Raw genomic sequence first — 19,102 nt, 5'->3', positions numbered from 1 at the left:
CAGCAACAAGAGCTGGTGGTCCCGTCACCACCCCCTCTCTGGGAAGCATGGCCAGCAGCCCCCCCGCCCTCTCAAGCGTGTAGTTTAGAGAAAATACTCAGGAACCAAGGTGGGGGATCTACTAGCCCAGCCAGCAAGCTGATAGCGATGGAGAGGGGTGGGTAGTTGTGGTCACCAACCCAGCCAGGAGGAGCTTAGCAGAAGCTAGACAGCACGTTAGCAGCAATGCAACAGCAGCAGCGAGCCCAGCGCCCAGGCGGTACAGCAGCAGCAGCAGCCGCCTTCTCCCTCTGTCCTCACAGCCAGAGCGGTTGCGAAGGGAGAGGAGCTATCTGGCCCCAGGAAGCATGGTTCTGTTCCTCACAGGTAGTAGCCCGGCTAAACAATTCCCTAGTACCCTTTGGTTAACCAAAATGGCAGTTGTTCCAGTTGAATCAAGGGCACCTGGAGCCAGATTAGATCTTTCTAGAAGGCAGAGAATAGCCTAGCTTTAATTAGACACCTGCAAGCAATCAGCAGGCTAATCAGGGCACCTGGGATTAAAAGAGCTCCACGCCAGTCAGGCGATAGAGGGCCAAGAGAGAAGAGTTGTGCCTGTGAGGATCTGGAGCAAAAAAGAGCAAGGAGCTGAGAGTGAAGAGTGTACTGCTGGAGGATTTTTGAGTAGGACAGCATTATAGACACCAGGAGGAGGTCCTCTGGCTGAGGTAAGAAGGTGGTTTTGGAGTGAGGCCATGGGGAAGTAGCCTAGGGCTGTTATAGCGTGTCATGCATGTGTTATCAGAGGCACGATAGAAGCTGTTGATCCACAGGCCCTGTGGAACCAGAGTAGAGGGCGGGCCTGAGTTCCCCCAAACCTCCCAACTCCTGATCAGACACAGGAGGAGGCGTGACCAGACTGTGGGGGTCTTCCACCAAGAGGAGAAAGATCCACGTGAGGTGACATGAGTCCGCCAATAAGCGCCAGACCCACAAGGTAGAGGAGGAACTTTGTCGCAATGATATGATAAACAGTATATGAGACATGAAAAGGTGGAGTTTTGCTCCTCCAACGCTAAGAGGCTAATTAGTTAAGATGAGCAATTATCAGCAGGAGAAAAAAAACTTTTGTGATTGATGATCAAGACAGCCCATTTTAGGTTCTTTTACAAGAAGATGTCGATGCGATACTTAATACATGGTGGAATATAGACTTCATGTCTGTAGTGGCTCAGCCAATTCCAGTCTCTATTCAAGCCTTAAATGTGGTATCTGTTTTGCATGTTAGTATTCACGTCAGATTTGCGTCTGTTTATTCTTTTGCATAGAGACTGTCCAGTTTGGCCAATGTACATGGCAGAGGGGCATTGCTGGCACATGATGGCGTATATCACATTGGTAGATGTGCAGGTGAACGAGCCCCTGATGGTGTGGCTGATGTGATTAGGTCCTATGACGGTATAACGCGACCTGATGTAAGGTGGGTTCGCATACAAGGCAGTTAAGCTCTGACACACTGCTCTGAGCAGTGCGTTAAGTGTACTGGGCCAGGCCGGGGGGACGAGGGGTTCGATAAGGGGCAGAGGGTCTCGGAGGCGGTCAGGGGCTCCCTCCCCCAGGGTCTGGGGGGCAGGAGCTGTGGGAGGGCACTTTTGGGCCCCCCCCAGTCCCAGAGTGGCCTGGGGGATCAGCGGGGGACTGGGAGCAGCCCAATCTGCTTCCCTCAACCCGGTCCCAGCCATGTCAGTCAGGGGAGGGGGCTTGGCGGAAGGGATCCCCCCAGCACTCACCAGCAGTGGCAGAAGCAGAGCAGCCCAGCCCCAGCCCGCTCCACTGCGCCAGCTCCCAGCCGCAGCCCTCCGCTTCCTGACTCAGGTGAGTATGGGGGGCGTCCTTTACCCAACCTCCGCACACTCACCTGCAGCAGGAAGCGGAGCACCGCAGCTGGGAGGTGGCAGAGTGGAGCGGGCTGGGGATGTCTCGCTCCACATCCCACCGCCAGTGAGTGTGGGGGGGTGTCCTTTCCCCAACCTCTCCGCACTCACCAGTGACGAGAAGTGGAGCAGCTCAACCCCAGCCAGCTCTACTCCACCAGCTCCCAGCAGTGGCACTCCACTTCCCACCTGGCAGGTGAGTGCAGGACCTTTCCCCAGCTGCCCCCCAGCGACATGGCTGGGGCCGGGGCAAGGAAAGCAGAGCAGGCTGGGGCCACATTGCTCTGCTTCCCACAACAGGTGAGTGCGGGGGGGCATCCTTTCCCCAACCTCCCCGCACTCACTGGCAGCAGGAAGCAGAGCGCCGCAGCTGGGAGCTGGCGGAGTGCAGTGGGCTGGATCTGTCAGGGGGTGGTGGGGGGTGGTGGTGGTGGTGATGGATAGGGGTCAGAGCAGTCAGGGGACAGGGGTTTGGGTAGGGGATGGGATCCTGGGGGTGATTAGGGATGGGGGTCTCTGGAGGGGGTGGTCAGGGAACAAGGAACAGGGAGGCCAAAGCAAGTTTGATATAACGCGGTTTCACCTATAACACGGTGAGATTTTTTGTTTCCCAAGGACCACGTTATATCGGGGTAGAGGTGTATCCTCACACCTTTTTGTCAAACTGTCTAAAATGGGCCATCTTGATTATCACTACAAAAGTTTTTTCTCCTGCTGATAATTGCTCATCTTAATTAATTAGTCTCTTAGAGTTGGTAGGGCAGCTCCTACCTTTTCATGTTCTCTGTATGTATATGTATATCTTCTTACTATATGTTCCATTCTATGCGTCAGATGAAGTGGGCCATAGCCCACGAAAACTTATGATCAAATAAATTTGTTAGTCTCTAAGGTGCCACAAGTACTCTTGTTCTTTTTTCAGATACAGACTAACACGGCTGCTACTCTGAAACCTGTCGTTAAATACCTAAAGGAAAGGAATAATAGCTTTTTTGTTTATTTTTAGCTTCTTTTTAACTAAGTAAGCATCATTAGGTATTATTAATGATTTCTGATATTTAGATCCTTCAAGCAGGGACCGATTTTTATTGATCCATTATTTAAACCACTGTTCCTCCAATGCATAAAGTCACATAGGTCACTGCAAAAGAAAATATTTGAGTTCACTGAACAATAAATATTGGAAAAAAGTACTTCTCCATTAGAAGCTCAGATATTATGGTGAAGAAGGGCTAAGGATATTTGGATGTTCTCTAGCTAGCAGAGTTATTTTTGATGGTATGCAATTATTTAAGTAATGTCAGGCACGATGAACAGTTTGGTTTGGGTGAGATCGTTTTTAAAAGTGTGTGCTCTGAGATCTATCAAGATCTTCAGTGTAATGAAAAAGTGAATCCTGCCAAACATAGCCATCAAACGCATTTGTGTTTGAGGATCTGACGTTAGAATCATATCACTTACATGCCAATATGCACCTGCAATCACAAAGTCTTGTTAAAAGATCTTAAACTCCTGCAAGGCTTGCAGAATAGCTGACTTCCTAACTGTGACTTCTCTGATAGAGGCACAGCCATTTCAGCAAATGGGAATCACAATCAATGGTTGAAAAAACCCAGTCCTCAAAAAGACCTATATGACAAACACATCCGAATCTCAATAGTTGGCATTATTGTAGTGGAAAACTCACAGAAAAGGAGCATCTCACATGTCAATGCATATTCTGTCTTTATTAGCAAAATTTCACCATTCTAAGAACATTGATGTTAATCCTTTACACATCACATATTATAGCAGATGCCTAGAACAAAAGGTTTACTGAATCCATCCCTTATCACCCAATCTCATAAAGCAGGTAGGCTGATTGTTCAGAATACAGAAATAATGTGTTTGTTTCATGACATGTTGGGAAAATGTGAATATTGGGAATTATGGTTTTGGGGCTCGTTTAGAGGGAAGGAACACTATTAAATATAGGGTGGTGGTACAGGCCACCATTATCCCTGGATTGCAATGACAGATAAAGCTATTAATTTAAAAAGATATTATAATGTGAACATTAAATTTATTGGGGGAATCTTACCTGTTGGCTTTCAGTAATTGGCATACAGCTATGTACCGCCACTGCTTTCCACTCACTATCAGCAAGGAAATCCTTTATTCTTACTGTCATAAAGTATGCAGACCTCATACTATTCAGCAGCTAAAGGGTTAATAGAGAAACTGACTGCTCAGCTGGGGCTAATTAGTGGCCTCAACCCTGTAGACAAAAAAGGGCTATACAGCAAAAGAGCAGGGCAGCTACCAGAGAGGCTGAGGAGCCATTGGGAGCAGGGGCCTTCAGCAATAGACTAGTTGGAAGCCACCCAGGAAGCTGGACTTTTAGGAGGTGAGGACTCTAGCGTGTGACTCTGAGGAACAGCCTGCAAGAGAGGCGTGATAAGAAGTAGGCAAGGAAAACACTAAGGAGAGTGGTACCAACCACATCATACAGAGTCCCTGGACTCGACCCAGTGTAGCGGGCAGGTGGTTTGCCTACCAAAACCAGCAAGAGGTTTATTAAGGCCTTTTACAAGTGAGGCATTCTCCAGAAGACCTGTATGCCCTTTGTCTCAAGCAATTGGCCTCCTGACATATTGGGCGCTTTACCACTCTCACAGGAGAAAGGACTACCAAATGACTCAGCCAGTGGGCCAGGGTGGTTACAAAGAACCAACAAGTGTCTAGATGGCAATCAGTCCATCAAAGAAAGAAGGAAGCTGAAGCAGAGTCTTTGAATTGCCTAATTTTGCCACAAAAGTCGGTGAATGTTAGAAGATGGGCTCTGACACTTGGCTATTAAGTTCTTTGGATCAAGGACCATATCTTTTGAGTTTATACAGAGCCTAACACCATGAACTCCAGTCCTGATTCAGGTCCTCTGGGTGATACTGCGCTGTAAATAATAAATTAAAATAAAACAATTGGCTGTTAAACTTCATGCTAATTTGTCAGTCGCATAGCTCTAACATGGACTATATCATTAGGCAAAATATTAGAGACAGTACACGATGGCACCAACTACTGTAAGTGTTGATAAACAAAGTAGAGACTATGTAAATAAAGTTATGGTGAACTTCATATGGGTTGGCAAGTGTCCACAGAGCTCTCAAAGGATGATAACTAGAAACTGGCATCTGACAGGCCTTAACCTGACAGATTTTTTTATATTATCTCTCCTTTTCATTTTGTTTGATGGTGAAGTGGCTCTTGTCTTTGCAAGAATAAGGACTTCTCTTGAATTAATGCAGTGAAGGACATGACACCTCTTAATTCATTGTTTCAAAACCTGTTATATCTAAATCAAATGCTGTTTTCACTATAGAAGAAGGATACATTTAACACTGGTTGGAGTATTCTGAAATAAATTTCCAGATGTTTCTAGATAACATATATGCAGTGTCCCAGAACACTAATCTGGAATAATCCTAAAATTTGCCTCAGAACAAAGTAGATTGCTAATCTAGGTCTGAATGCAAGATCATAAATCTAGCAGAACCACAACTGATTTGTTGTGTAATGGTTCAGGTCACGTACACCTCCTCCCTCCATGTTCTTTCTCAAGTGCAAAGGATTCGTTTGGAGGGTGTAAGCAAGGGTGGCTTGGGAAAGTGGAACTATTTAATTGTAAACACCTAAACCTCCTGCATAGAGGCTGCAGCTGCTTCCACAAACCATGGGCTATAATGGCAGTGAAGCAGTTGTGCAGCTATGCTACATCAAGGTATCTAATTCTGGTTAAAGTTGTCTTCACCCAACATCTTGTAGATCCTCTGAATAAAGGCTTTACATATGTAGTCAGATGACAGAGCAGAATCTGTTCTCTAAAATGGAAAAAGAATAACTTGCTTTATTTGAGTCATCCGATCAGTAACAAAGAACTCAGAAGTCTAGAGAACCTCTGTTTAAAGTGTGTCCATACCCAGTCTCCAAGTTCCTGCACTATATTGTATAAGTAGCTATTTACTTTATTAAGCAAATATTATGTTAAGGATTGAAATGGAACAAAATTGTATTGCATTTGAAAAACTACCAATGTTTAAAGCTCTCAAACATTTTGTAACTCAAAGTAAATTAAGTCCAAAAGAGGAGAATTAATTGGAAATGACTATACCTGATGCTGAATAAGAAAACATTTGGTCATGTGTTAGGAGTACATCCAACTCTCAACTCCTCAGCTTCTTCTAAAGCAAAATTTGTAACAAAAAATCTTGGAGTCTGAAAGATATTAATTTTTTTCTTATATAGAAAACATGCTGGTAGTACCAATCCCATACGAGCTTGGAGCATATAACAAACACTGTTCTTATATAGAAGGGCAAGAAAGTGATATTTGCATATTGCTCAGAGTGGAGAATATCATCTAAAAACTTGTTTTAATGGGTTTATCATGAGGCACTAGACATGTGACACTACGATTCATTTTGAGCAAAATGTCATAAGAACATAAGAATGGCCATACTGGGTCAGACCAATGGTCCATGTAGCTCAGTATCCTATCTTCTGGTACTGGCTGGTGCCAGATGCTTCAGAAGGAATGAACAGAGCAGGGCAATCATCAGGTGATCCATTCCCTGTCTTCCAGTCCCAGCTTCTGGTAGTTAGAGATTTAGGGAGACTCAGAGCATGAGGTTGCATCCCTGACCACTTTGACTAATAGTTGTTGATAGACCTATTTTCCATGAATGTATCTAATTATGTTTTGAACCCATTTATATTATTGACCTTCACAACATCCCCTGGCAACAAGTTCCACAGATTGGCTGTGTGTTGTGTGAAGAAGTACTTCCTTTTGTATTTTTTTTAACCTTCTGCCAGTTAATTTTGCTGGGTGACCCCTGGTTCATATATTATGTAAGGGTGAATAATCCTCTTATTCACTATCTCCACGCCATTCATGATTTGTAGACCTCCATCATATCCCTCCTTCATTTTCTCTTTTCTAAAATGAACTGTCCCAGTCTTTCTAATCTCTCCTCACATGAAAGCTGTTCTATACCCTTAATCATATTGGTTTTCTGTACTTTTTTCCTATTCTAATTTTTCTTTTTTGAGGTGAGTCAACCAGAATTCCATGCAGTATTCCAGGTGTGGGCATGCCATTGGTTTATATTTTGGCGTTATGATATTTTCTGTCTTATGTATCCCTTTCTTTATAATTCCTGACATTATTAGCTTTTTTGATTGCTGCTGCACATTGAGCAGATGTTTTCAGAGAACTATCCATAATGTGACTCCAAGATCTCTTTCTTGAGTGATAACAGCTAATTTAGGCCCCATCATTATGTATGTATAGTTGGGATTATATTTTCCAGTGTGTATTACTTTGCATTTATCAGCATTCAGTTTCATCTGCCATTTTGATGGGTGACTGGTCAGTTTTGTGAAATCCCTTTAACTGTTAGCCAAGTCCAAAGCTGACTGCTTTGTCCTGAGTCATTTTCAAACTTTGTAACCTCACTGTTTACCCCTTTTTCCTAGATCACTTATGAATGTTGAATATCACTGGTCCGAGCAGAGATCCTTGGGGGACCCCATTGTTTACCTCTCTCCATTGTGAAAACTGACCATTTATTCCTAGCCTTCTTTTAACCAGTTACTAATCCCAAGTGGACCTTCCCTCTCATCCCATGACTACTTAGTTTGCTTAAGAGCCTTTGGTGAGGGACCTTCTCAAAGGCTTTCTGAAAATCCAGTTATGCTGGATCACCCTTGTCCATGTGTTTGTTACCCCTCCCAAAATAATTCAAATAGCTTGGTGAAGCATGATTTCTCTTTACAAAAGCCACATTGACTCTTCCCAAATACACTGATTCATCTATATGTCTGATAATTCTATTCTTACTGTAGTTCCCAACCACTTTGCTTGGTACAGGAGAAGGCTTACCAGCCTGTAATTGCCAGGATCACTTTCAAAAAAACTTTTCTAGTTGCTAATAAACTTTAATCTTTCCTCTGAACACCATCATCTCATCCATGCATTTAAACCCTACAGTTCTGCCTGCCTAACTGGTCCTGCTTGTGGAATGGGAAGCATTTCAGAGAATGCTACCGTGAAGGTCCTGGACTTCAATCTGCTATCTAGCAGCCTAAATTTGGCCTCCAGGACTTCTTTCATACTTTTCCCTATGTCACTGAACCACGACCACTGGCTCCTCCTCAGCATTGCACACAGATGTATCGAGAGGCCCTCAGCCATCACACACAGCAGGCAATTCACCATGTGGTTCTCTTGGTCATCACAAACCCAACTATCCATATTTCTAATAATTGAATCACCCATTACTATTACCTGTCTACCTAATAACAGCGACCTCTTAGTGAGAGAGGATACCTTGACATCATCTGGAAGCAGGGTCCCAACTATTTTCTGTCCTCTCCATCTTTTCTGTCCTCTCCATCTTGATGTTTTCCTTCCCAAGACTCTCTTTCTCCTCATCAGTACAGAGACTGTCAGCCTTGGGGTGGGACTGCTGTACTGTGTCCCTGAACTCCTCCAGTTCAGTCACTCTGGTCTTGAGAGCCCCTACATGGTCTCTGAGGGCCAAGTGCGACTTGCATCGAATGCATTGTGACAAAGTTCCTCCTCTACTTTGGTGGGTCCTGCACTTATTGGCAGATTTGCTCGCCTCATAGATTCATCATGTGGATCAGGAAACAGCTCAGAGACCTTCCCCTCTGGTAGAAGCCACAATCTAAGTCAATTTCTCCTGTGTCTGATCAAGAGTTGGGAGGTTTGGGGGGAAGCCGGGCCCGCCCTCTACTTTGGGTTCCAGCCCAGGGCCCTGTGGACGACAGCTGTCTAGAGTGCCTCCTGGTACGGCTGCGCGACAGCTACAACTCCCTGGGCTACTTCCCCATGGCCTCCTCCCAACACCTTTTTTATCCTCGCCACAGGACCTTTCTCCTGGTGCCTGATAATCCAGCAATATGTCTTCTCACTCTCAGCTCCTCGTGCCTCTTTCTTCCAGCTCCTTGCATGCATGCCACAAACTGAAGTGAGGTCCTTTTTAAACTCAGGTGCCCTGATTAGCTAGCCTGTCCTAATTGATTCTAGCAGTTTCTTAATTGGCTCCAAGTGTCTTAATTATCTTGCCTTTCAGGGATAGTTCAGGTGTCATGGAATCATAGAACTGGAAGGGACCTTGAGAGGTCATCTTGTCCAGTCCCCAGCACTCATGGCAGAACTAAGTATTATCTAGACCAGAGGTAGGCAACCTATGGCACGCGTGCCAAACGTGGCATATGAGCTGCTTTTCAGTGGCACTCACACTGCCCAGGTCCTGGCCACCAGTCCGGAGGGCTCTGCATTTTAATTTAATTTTAAATGAAGCTTCTTAAACATTTTAAAAACCTTATTAATTTTACATACAACATAGTTTAGTTATATATTATAGACTTACAGAAAAGGACCTTCTAAAACGTTAAAATGTATTACCGACACACAAAACCTTTAACTAGAGTGAGTAAATGAAGACTCGGCACAGCACTTCTGAAAGGTTACTGACCTCTGATCTAGACCGTCCCTGGCAGGTTTTTGTTCAACCTACTCTTAAAATCCCCAATGATGAAGATTCCACAACCTCCCTAGGCCATTTATTCCAGTGCTTAACCACTCTGACAGGAAGTTTCTCCTAATGTCCAACTTAGACTGCTGTTGCTGCAATTTAACCCCATTGCTTTTTTGTCCTATCTTCAGAGGTTAAGAAGAACAATTTTTCTTCCTCCTCCTTGTAACAACCTTTTATGTACTTGAAAACTGTTATCTTGTCCCTTCTCAATCTTCTCTTCTCCAGACTAAACAAACCCAGTTTTTTCAATCTTCCCTCATAGATCATGCTTTCTAGACCTTTAATCATTTTTGTTGCTCTTCTCTGGTCTTCCTCAAATTTGTTCACATCTTTCCTGAAATGTGGTGCCCAGAACTGGACACAATACTCCAGCTGAGGCTTAATCAGTGGAGAGTAGCATGGAAGAATTACTTCTCGTGTCTTACTTACAATACTCCTGCTAATACATTCCAGAATGATGTTTGCTTTTTTTGCAACAGCGTTACACTGTTGACACTATTTAGCTTGTGATCCACTATAACCCCCAGATCCCTTTCTGCAGTCCTCCTTCCTAGGCAGTCATTTCCCATTTTGTATGTGTGCAACTGATCGTTCTTTCCTAAGTGAAGTACTTTGCATTTGTCCTTATTGAATTTCATCCTATTTACTTCAGAACATTTCTCCAATTTGTCCAGATCATTTTTAATTTTAGTCCTATCCCCCAAAGCGCTTGCAACACCTTCCAGCTTGATATTGTCTTCAAACTTTATAAGTATACTCTCTATGCCATTATCTATATAATTGATGAAGATACTAAACAGTACCGGACCCAGAACCGATCCCTGCGGGACCCCACTCATTACGCCCTTCCAGCATGACCGTGAAACACTGATAACTACTCTCTGGGAATGATTTTCCAACCAGTTATGCACCCCCTTTATAGTAGCTCCATCTAGGTTGTATTTCCTTAGTTTGTTTATGGGAAGGTCGTGCAAGACAGTATCAAGAGCATTATACTAAAGTCAAGATATACCACATCTACCACTTCCCCCCATCCACAAGGCTTGTTACCCTGTCAAAGAAAGCTATCAGGTTGGTTTGACACGATTTGTTCTTGACAAATCCGTGCTGATTGTTACTTATCACCTCATTATCGTCTAGGTGTTTGCAAACTGATTTCTAATTATTTGCCCCCTTATCTTTCAGGGTATGGAAGTTAAGCTGTCTGGTCTGGAATTTCCTGGGTTGTCCTTATTTCCCCTTTTATAAATGGACATTATATTTGCCTTTTTCCAGTCTTCTGGAATATCTCCCATCTTCCATGACTTTTCAAAGATAATTGCTAATGGCTCAGATATCTCCTCAGTCAGCTCCTTGAGTATTCTAGGATGCATTTCATCAGGCCCTGGTGATCTGAAGACATCCAACTTCTCTAAGTAAATTTTAACTTGTTCTTTCCCTATTTTAGACTCTGATCCTACCTCATTTTCACTAGCATTCACTATGTTAGATGTCCAATTGCCACCAACCTTCTTGGTGAAAACAAAAACAAAGAAGTCATTAAGCACCTCTGCCATTTCCACATTTTCTATTCTCTTCCCTCCCCTCCATTGAGTAATGGGCCTGCTCTGTCCTTGTTCTTCCTCTTGCTTCTAATGTATTGTAGAATGTTTTCTTGTTACCTTTTATGTTCCTAGCTAGTTTGATCTCATTTTGTGCCTTGGCTTTTCTAATTTTGTCCCCACATACTTGTGTTATTTGTTTGTATTCATCCTTTGTAATTTGACCTAGTTTCCACTTTTTGTAGGACTCTTTTTTGAGTTTTAGATCATTGAAGATTTCCTGGAAGAAGATCTTCCTGAAAGAAGTTTGTGGGACACTGGGAAATCAAATGACTAACAAGGGTTGTCCCAGTAAAACTGGGATGATCTTTCTTATGTTTGTACAATTAGATTCTTTATATTATGAAGTCAGTGTATTTTTAATGTGCTTGTTTTGGTCAATTAAAATGCTTTTTCAGTTAAAAAAAATAGGTGAGTTAGCATCACCTATAATTTTGCATTGTTTGAATGGGAAATGAGTATCAGAATGTCTTGGTCTAAATCAGAAGGTGACTGTAGACTAAGTATTAGAATTATTATGTAATCAGCTCACCATGACAAGAATAAAATACGGTAGAACCTCAGAGTTACGAACACCAAAATTACAAACTGACCACTCGACTGCACACTTCATTTGGAACTGGACGTACACAATCAGGCAGCAGCAGAGACAAAAAAAGAAAGAGGCAAATACAGTACAGTACTGTGTTAAATGTAAAATACTAAAAAATAAAGGGAAAGCAGCATTTTTTCCATCTGTATTGTAAAATTTCAAAGCTATATTAAATCAATGTTCAGTTGTAAACTTTTGAAAGAACAACCATAATATTTGTTCAGAGTTACTAACATTTCAGGGTTACGAACAACCTCCATTCCTGAGGTGTTCGTAACTCTGAGGTTCTACTGTATTGAGATGAACAGAAAGGGATCTACTTCCAAGGGATTTTACTTTCTCACCCCTTCTATTCACTGTGTAGATTGACAGATTTTGGTCTGAAGTTTTCTTCATATACTGATAATAGCCAGCTCTATCTCTTTGTAATTGAACCTTCTTTCTACAGACTTCCCCAGTATCTCTCTCTGATATTCATTAGGTTAGGGATATTTCCAATACCACTCAGCAATGTTAGGGGCTGTAGAGCAGGGCTGGCTTTAGGAAGTGCGGGGCCCTATTTAGATACCCAGCGGCAGTCCAGGTCTTCAGTGGCACTTTGGCAGTGGGTCCTTCACTCGCTCCTGGTCTTCTGCGGCACTGAAGGCCCCGCCGCCGAAATGCCACCGAAGACACGAAGCGAGTGAAGGACCTGCCGCTGAAGTGCCACCCAAGACCTGCACTGCTGCTGGGTTAGTAAAAATTAAAAAGTTAGGCGCTCTTCTTTAGGGTGTGGGGCCCTCTTAGGCACGGGTGTAGGGCCCTCTTAGGCACAGTGCCCGATTCGGGGGAATTGTGGGAATCAGCCTAAAGCTAACCCTGCTGTAGAGTAGGCAGCTTGCCACATTCCTTCACCCCTTAAAACTCCATATTGATTAGTTCTTGAATGACAAAAATTTATATTAATAATATAATCTGTCAGCTATAATCTGACGATAATAAATGTACAGTATTGTTTTACACAATGGTAACGTGTGCGCAAGCTGTTTTATGACTATCTGTTCACTGTGTCAGTCAGAATTCTCTGGGTCATTTATGATACAGGGGAAATCCTGCACCTGTTTTTGTGGTGAAACGCATGGCTGCCTGCAATGAAATTTATTGTGCAGAAGTTTGAGGAGCTTGATTTGGAAAGTCCTTGACAAGGTCTTGCACCCTGTACAGACTGTGGAGGATGGGAAAAGTGTAGGTCAGGGGAGGAGCTGGAGCTGAGTTTGTGATCTGAAATTATATATATACACTGGTCATCACTCCTTATCAAGCCAGGGCCCAGCAGTAGCAAAAGCTCCTGCATCCACAGGGTTATAGTAGCATCAGTGTTGTGGTACGGGGGAAGGACATCTCCTTTCCCATGGAAGCCTCTGCATGCAAGTCTGGCTACACAATTTGTGTGAGGAGAGAGGGGGCAGATTTTGCCCATGGTGAAGACCAATATTTGAGCTAAAACTGTATAATAATTACATAAATAATTTCAGTGTTGTCACAGGCTCAATGTCTCCCACTTTGAAAGCAATTATTTTGGCTTCTCTCAACACGGGTGTTTCTATAGCAGTAGTAGGGCTTTACAATGTGAAACTGACCCAAGAACTTTATTCTTATCTGTATGTAGAATGTTCTTTATCCAGAGTACTCTCTTTCTTTTCTTTTTAATAAATCTTAGATTAGTTAATAAGAATTGTCTGTACGTGTGTGTTTGGGTAAAATCTGAAATATTCATTGACCTGGTGGGTAATGTGTCCGATCCTTTGGGATTGGTAGAACTTTATATATGGTGAATAGGGTTTTAGTAATCCTCATCATATTTGATTTGGCTGTCTGGGTGGGAGCCCAAGGCTGGATTAGTTAAGGGAGACTATTTTGGGACTTCTTGGTAACCAGTAAGGAAATATAGAAGCTGTTCTGTTGCTGGCTTCGTGACTCTAATTATTAGAACAGACCCCCAGTGTTGGGGATCATCTGCCCCATTCTTTGAAGTTTGCCCAGATTGAGCAATCTCAGCATGGCCCCTCTCCAGCAATCAAGGTCACAGGCTAACTGGACTTTCTGGCCTGCCTTAACCCTTTCTGGGCAAGTGTGAGGAGGACACCCCATCAAACACCTTTAGGGCTTATCTGAACCAAACCAAATTCCCAAAATGTTGAGGTCTGTCCATCACGAGTTTGCCACTCAGTGTTGTCTGGGTTCTTGAATATAATTGACTGAGTGTTCCATAATTTACAGTAATACAAAATACTTTGGTCCTCTGACTGCTCAGAGAATCCTGACTGGCTGATGAGAAGCCTGAAATATCATTAGACTACATTAAAAGTGCTGCAGAATATTGGATAATCCTGCATCATTACGAATGTGCCGCTGTCCTGTGAGATGAGGTGGTGAGACTATCTAACATTTCGTACTATGGCAGAGCTAGTCAGTAGAGTGGAGTAATAATGAGAAAGGTGAGAAGTGGCAGGTGTGAAGAATGGCTTTTTCTAAAACACAGTTCTGGAGAGGCAATTGCCAGTTCTTCCATGTTTTCACATTAAAATTCTGAGATGGGATGAAGGACTCATGCTACAGCTCTTCTGGCTGTACTAGGATTGTGGAATAAAGAAGAAATCCATCACTGTAAATTGCACAGCAGACTAAATGGGATGGTATCTTATTTTAAAGTCAGAACATTATCTTGCACAGATAGTGTATATGTTTAGGATGCTGTGAGTCCAACTTGTTAGATGTGAATGATGGACGAAGGAGCACTAGCCCTGCTGCTCGTTACATCCACTGCATATTTATGGCAAAGACCTTTGTCTATGCCAGGGATTTTCCCTGGTTAGATCCATCGGTAGCAGGTCACTAGTGTAGCTGCCCCAAGGCAAACCCCTAGTGTAGCCAGACAAAGCTGCAATTGGTCAAGCCACACGTGAATGAGAACAGGCACAGAGATGGATTTAATGGCTGAACACAACTCCAGTGTCATCTGCCCTGTTTCCCCTAACTCGTGTACCAGACATTTAAATGGGTCAAATGCGAGGGTTACAGGGCTCCCACCATAAAAAACATAACTCAGAGTAGACTAACCTCAGCCTGTCCCTAGGATTCAGCTCACTCTGGTGTATCTTCTCACCCTCCCCACTCTAATGGGGACAGACAGTACCAAAAGAGGGACCTCAATCTGCAAGGTCTCCCCTTCTCCCAAAAGCACAAGTCCACCAGAGAAATCCCAGGTCTCTTAGGGAACTAGCCATTTTGGCCTTTTTATCCACACTGGACACCAGCCACAAGTTATGACAAACTAAACATTCACACAAGTTACTAATATTTATTTCTAAGTCCTACTGCTATTTAACATAACTGTCTCCATGGGTCTGTAAGGAAGGTGAAAAAACGCCAGCAGGCCCCTCTCCATTTTGCACCAGTGGGAAAAGTTCCTTCCTAACATCCCAAAAGAGGTAATTGGTTAGACCCACAAATCCTAAAATACACAGCTTGTATCCTAAAACTACAGAAGAGGAGAGGAGGATAGCTAAAATGGAGTGAGAAGCTCCAAAAGACCTGGGGAAAGGTGTAAATTAACGGGGTAGGGAGAAGAAAGGGGCCAATCACCTCCCATCTCCCTCTGGCTGGCCAATGGGAGGCAGAGAAACCCTGGAGGAGAAAGGGCCCACCTTTTGTGTTCTGGTATGTGTTCCCTCCCCCTGCCCTTTCCCTGTGGCTGTCTGCTCCAGCATGTCCTATAAAATTTCCTACCTGTTGAGCCAGATGAGTGGCATTTGTATCTGTAAAGCTTAGTCCTGTTTGAAACAAGGATAGATTGCAGTGGTGAAAATCATTGCTTATCTCAGTTTACCCTGTATAAACTGGGGTTTGCTCTGTTGCAACTACACTGGTGGCAAATCCTCACTGTAGACAAAGCCAAATGCTTTTGACCTCATGTGAGCAAAGACTATCAAGATGAATATGGGTTGTGGGATCTTTTGGACAAGGACACTGGATGAAATCCATTGACTTCAATGGGGCCAGGATTTCATCTACTTTCTTTTATTTCTTTGCAAAACACCATGTACATCAGTAGCATTTTGTAAATAATAATTGTCTAGCCGTTTTCAGCCCATCATGTTTTATTTGTGTGGGATGAATAACAATACATTTCACTCAATATTATATCCTGCAGATTACCGAGACAACTCTGATGTTAACTTGCAGTTGTATGAAGGAGGCGTATCAGTGAAAACAGATGTGAGTTTGGAAACTGAGGTAGTTTCTGAAACGTTGGAAACTACAACACCATCAGTATTGGTGCTCCCAGGAAGGATATCATGTGAGGTAAGACCTTTGAATGCTAAAAAGTTAGAGATAAATATCAATCCTCTCCCCTGCCCCTGCTACAAGCTCCTTCATAGCACATCAGTTCTGTGGGGCAGATCACTACTCCGGAGCACAAATGAGAGTTTACCTGCAGTGGAAGTTATGCTGCCTATGTGTCACATTCAATACAAACATCTTCAAACTAATATGGATTTGGGACAATCACTGCAGGATTTTACTTCTATTAAAAATTGTTTGGCAGATTGGGTCAGATATAATTCTGCTTCAACATGTTTCATTGCAACATAAAGGAAAACTGTAGTGAGGAACTTTTTCATAAGATATGAATTGCTTCTCAGTAAGAATCAGGTTTGGGGTGGTAGGGGTGTGTGTATGTGTGTGTGTGTGTGAGAGAGAGAGAGAGAGGGAGTGTACGCAAACATATGAATGCTCATTTTTAAAAATCAACACCGTATCTGAGAAAACACAAAAGCATGAAAACTGTAAAGAGTGCAACATCCGAAGCCCAACCCAGTAGCCCTTAAACAAGTGAGTGGCCACAGTCATGTGAGGGCTGAAGAATCAGGCTAATAATGGCATGGCAGAGAAGTGGAAGAAATGTCGCACAGTTTTGTCTGCTATATTACAAATAGGCTATTCCATGCCACTGAGTAGTAGTGGTTCAGCCAACCCTAGGTTACTGATTACAGCTGAAAATCAGATGAAAGACATGCATATAGAACATATTTAGCTTAAAACTTTCACTGTGTTGGAAAACTCTTTCAGTAATCAGCACTGATGAAACCAATAGGGCTCTACACAAATTACGCTAAAACCTGTAGAACTGAATAAAGAATTATAGTTAGTATGCTTTAAAATGCGTACTTCTGAGAAATACTGTTTTTCCTCGCTGGAAAACCCCATTATGAAGATTGAGAGTATTATTCTAAACAGTAGAAACTTGCAATAGAATTTTAATCCAACACATTGAATTTAATAATGAATATCCCTTCTATAGAATTCGCTAGGTTAGTTCAGATCTTTTTTTGGAAGAGTTGTCATTGTCTGTTAAGTTCTGTGGGACCTTTCCATAATATAAATTAGGAAATTATTCTTTTGGGAAGGAGGGTATGCTAGAAAGTATAAAACTGCTTCTCTAAACAGTGAAAGGCTAGGACTATAACAGCATTTAAAAGAGAACTGGATACATTCATGGTGGTGAAGTCCATAAATGGCTATTAGCCAGGATGGGCAAGGAATGGTGTCCCTAGCCTCTGTTTGTCAGAGGATGGAGATGGCCGGCAGGAGAGAGATCACTTGATCATTGCCTGTTAGGTTCACTCCCTCTGGGGCACCTGGCATTGTCCACTGTCGGTAGATAGATACTGGGCTAGATGGACCTTTGGTCTGACCTGGTACGGCCGTTCTTGTGTTCTTATGTTATGAAACATATATAGTCCCTTTTGACTTTTGGGAAATCTTTCTGGTTAAAAAGATAAGAAAAACAAGGGCCTAGATTATTCCCCTGCCCCCAGATTTTTGTTCTGAAGGGTCTCTTTCTGCATGGATCACCCCGTCACATTCAAAAGTGAGATTATATAGTGATATAATGGTATACATTTCGTTTTAAAAGACTAATAAAGAGATTAAGGGTGAAATTTAGTTAGTTTTAGCCGATCTGAAGGGTGGCAAATATACCTCAGTGAACTGTTCATAGTGAATGATTGTTCTCACTCTTGTTCTGTTCTTCAAAGAACACTAGCATGTGTGTATATTTTCCCAGTGAAAATATATAAATTTGTCACAAATCAGTGGGCCAAGTTTAAAGGGGTTGAACAGTGCAACATTACAGACCGGTATGACAGTGGGAGTCAGCATGAGTGAGCATAAACTAGTGTCACTTGCATACAGAGAAGGTTGAACAGTGCATGGAGAACAATGCAGGGGTGGGTGCAGGAAGGCGTAAGATAAAGCAGTCAGCTTGTTTTATCTTGTACATTCTTATTAGCTCTATGCCTTACTATAATTCTGCCTTTAGTATTTAAAATGCACCAGCTTACTCCTAAAACTGAGATGCAGTTTTACACCACCTCTGAGATGCAGCTTACTCCATCTAGGTCACCTTTGAATTTGGCCCATCATGTACTGTAGCTCGCTAATGTTCTCTATGTTGAAATTCACCCTTGCTCAGAGGGTCCATAGAAGACCATTGTACCACTTAAGTTCCTTATGCATGAATCCAATTCTGAGGGTTTAAGTGTGTCTTAAGTAGTGTAGGGGTCCCCTGCATGAGGGGAATTTCACCCTTTGTGTACTGGAAGTGAATATATGATCTTAGCCTCACAGTGAAAAGAATTTCATTATATATGGTTTTAGTAAACAGAGTTCAAACTATTATAGTAATCCTGTCAGTTTTTTACTTAGAGAAACATAAAGGATAACTTAATGAAATAGCATCGCAGCTGTAATATAACTGTATTTCAGGATATAAAGCTATTGGTAAAAGAACTTTTCTTGCAACTTACATTAAAGCATATGATTTACATTTTATGATTTCAGTATGATTTGATGAAAGGCTAATGGGAGCATATTTCTAACTTTATAGAACCCTGGTGAAATATTCATTCTTTTGAGAGATGAAATAACGGAAACTGTAGAAATTGAATTCATAACAGATAATCAACGAATTAGGACACAGCCAGCCTTTTGGAATCAGAAGGTCAGATGCATGAAAGCTTTAGGTAAGAGAACATTGCTGTAGCTTTAAATAAATGGAAAATTTTGGTCCTGGACTCTCTTCACATGTCTTACAATGAGTATTTTCACTTCCCATCAGAATCTAATATTATTTTGTAAGTGTTTCCTGTGTAGGTTTTGCATACAGTGCATTATTCTTTTTATTAATACACCAACACAAGGGCTTGTGATTTATGGGAAACTGGATTTTATTTGGTTGTTTTTGTGTGGTTAAGTGGCAGGTGGCAGGCTTTAAAATGTCATTGATTAGTCACAGATTAACATTCTTAATAAATTCCTGCTATAAAATGCACAGCTAATATTCTT

General features: G+C 42.5%; 1 protein-coding gene across 2 annotated transcripts in view; it reads left to right on the top strand.

Moving 5' to 3' along the window:
* BANK1 (B cell scaffold protein with ankyrin repeats 1) overlaps positions 1 to 19,102 on the top strand; it is a 310,492-nt gene that overhangs the window by 72,550 nt on the left and 218,840 nt on the right. For both annotated transcript variants that reach the window (XM_075066227.1, XM_075066228.1), the window contains exons 4-5: positions 15,906 to 16,057; positions 18,645 to 18,780. In XM_075066227.1, the coding sequence (XP_074922328.1) occupies positions 15,906 to 16,057; positions 18,645 to 18,780 (288 nt within the window). The remainder of the gene's footprint in view (positions 1 to 15,905; positions 16,058 to 18,644; positions 18,781 to 19,102) is intronic.

This window comes from Chelonoidis abingdonii, chromosome 5 (genome assembly GCF_003597395.2).
Source record: "Chelonoidis abingdonii isolate Lonesome George chromosome 5, CheloAbing_2.0, whole genome shotgun sequence".
Taxonomy (NCBI): Eukaryota; Metazoa; Chordata; order Testudines; family Testudinidae; genus Chelonoidis; species Chelonoidis abingdonii.
This window is presented reverse-complemented; position numbering and strand designations above follow the sequence as displayed.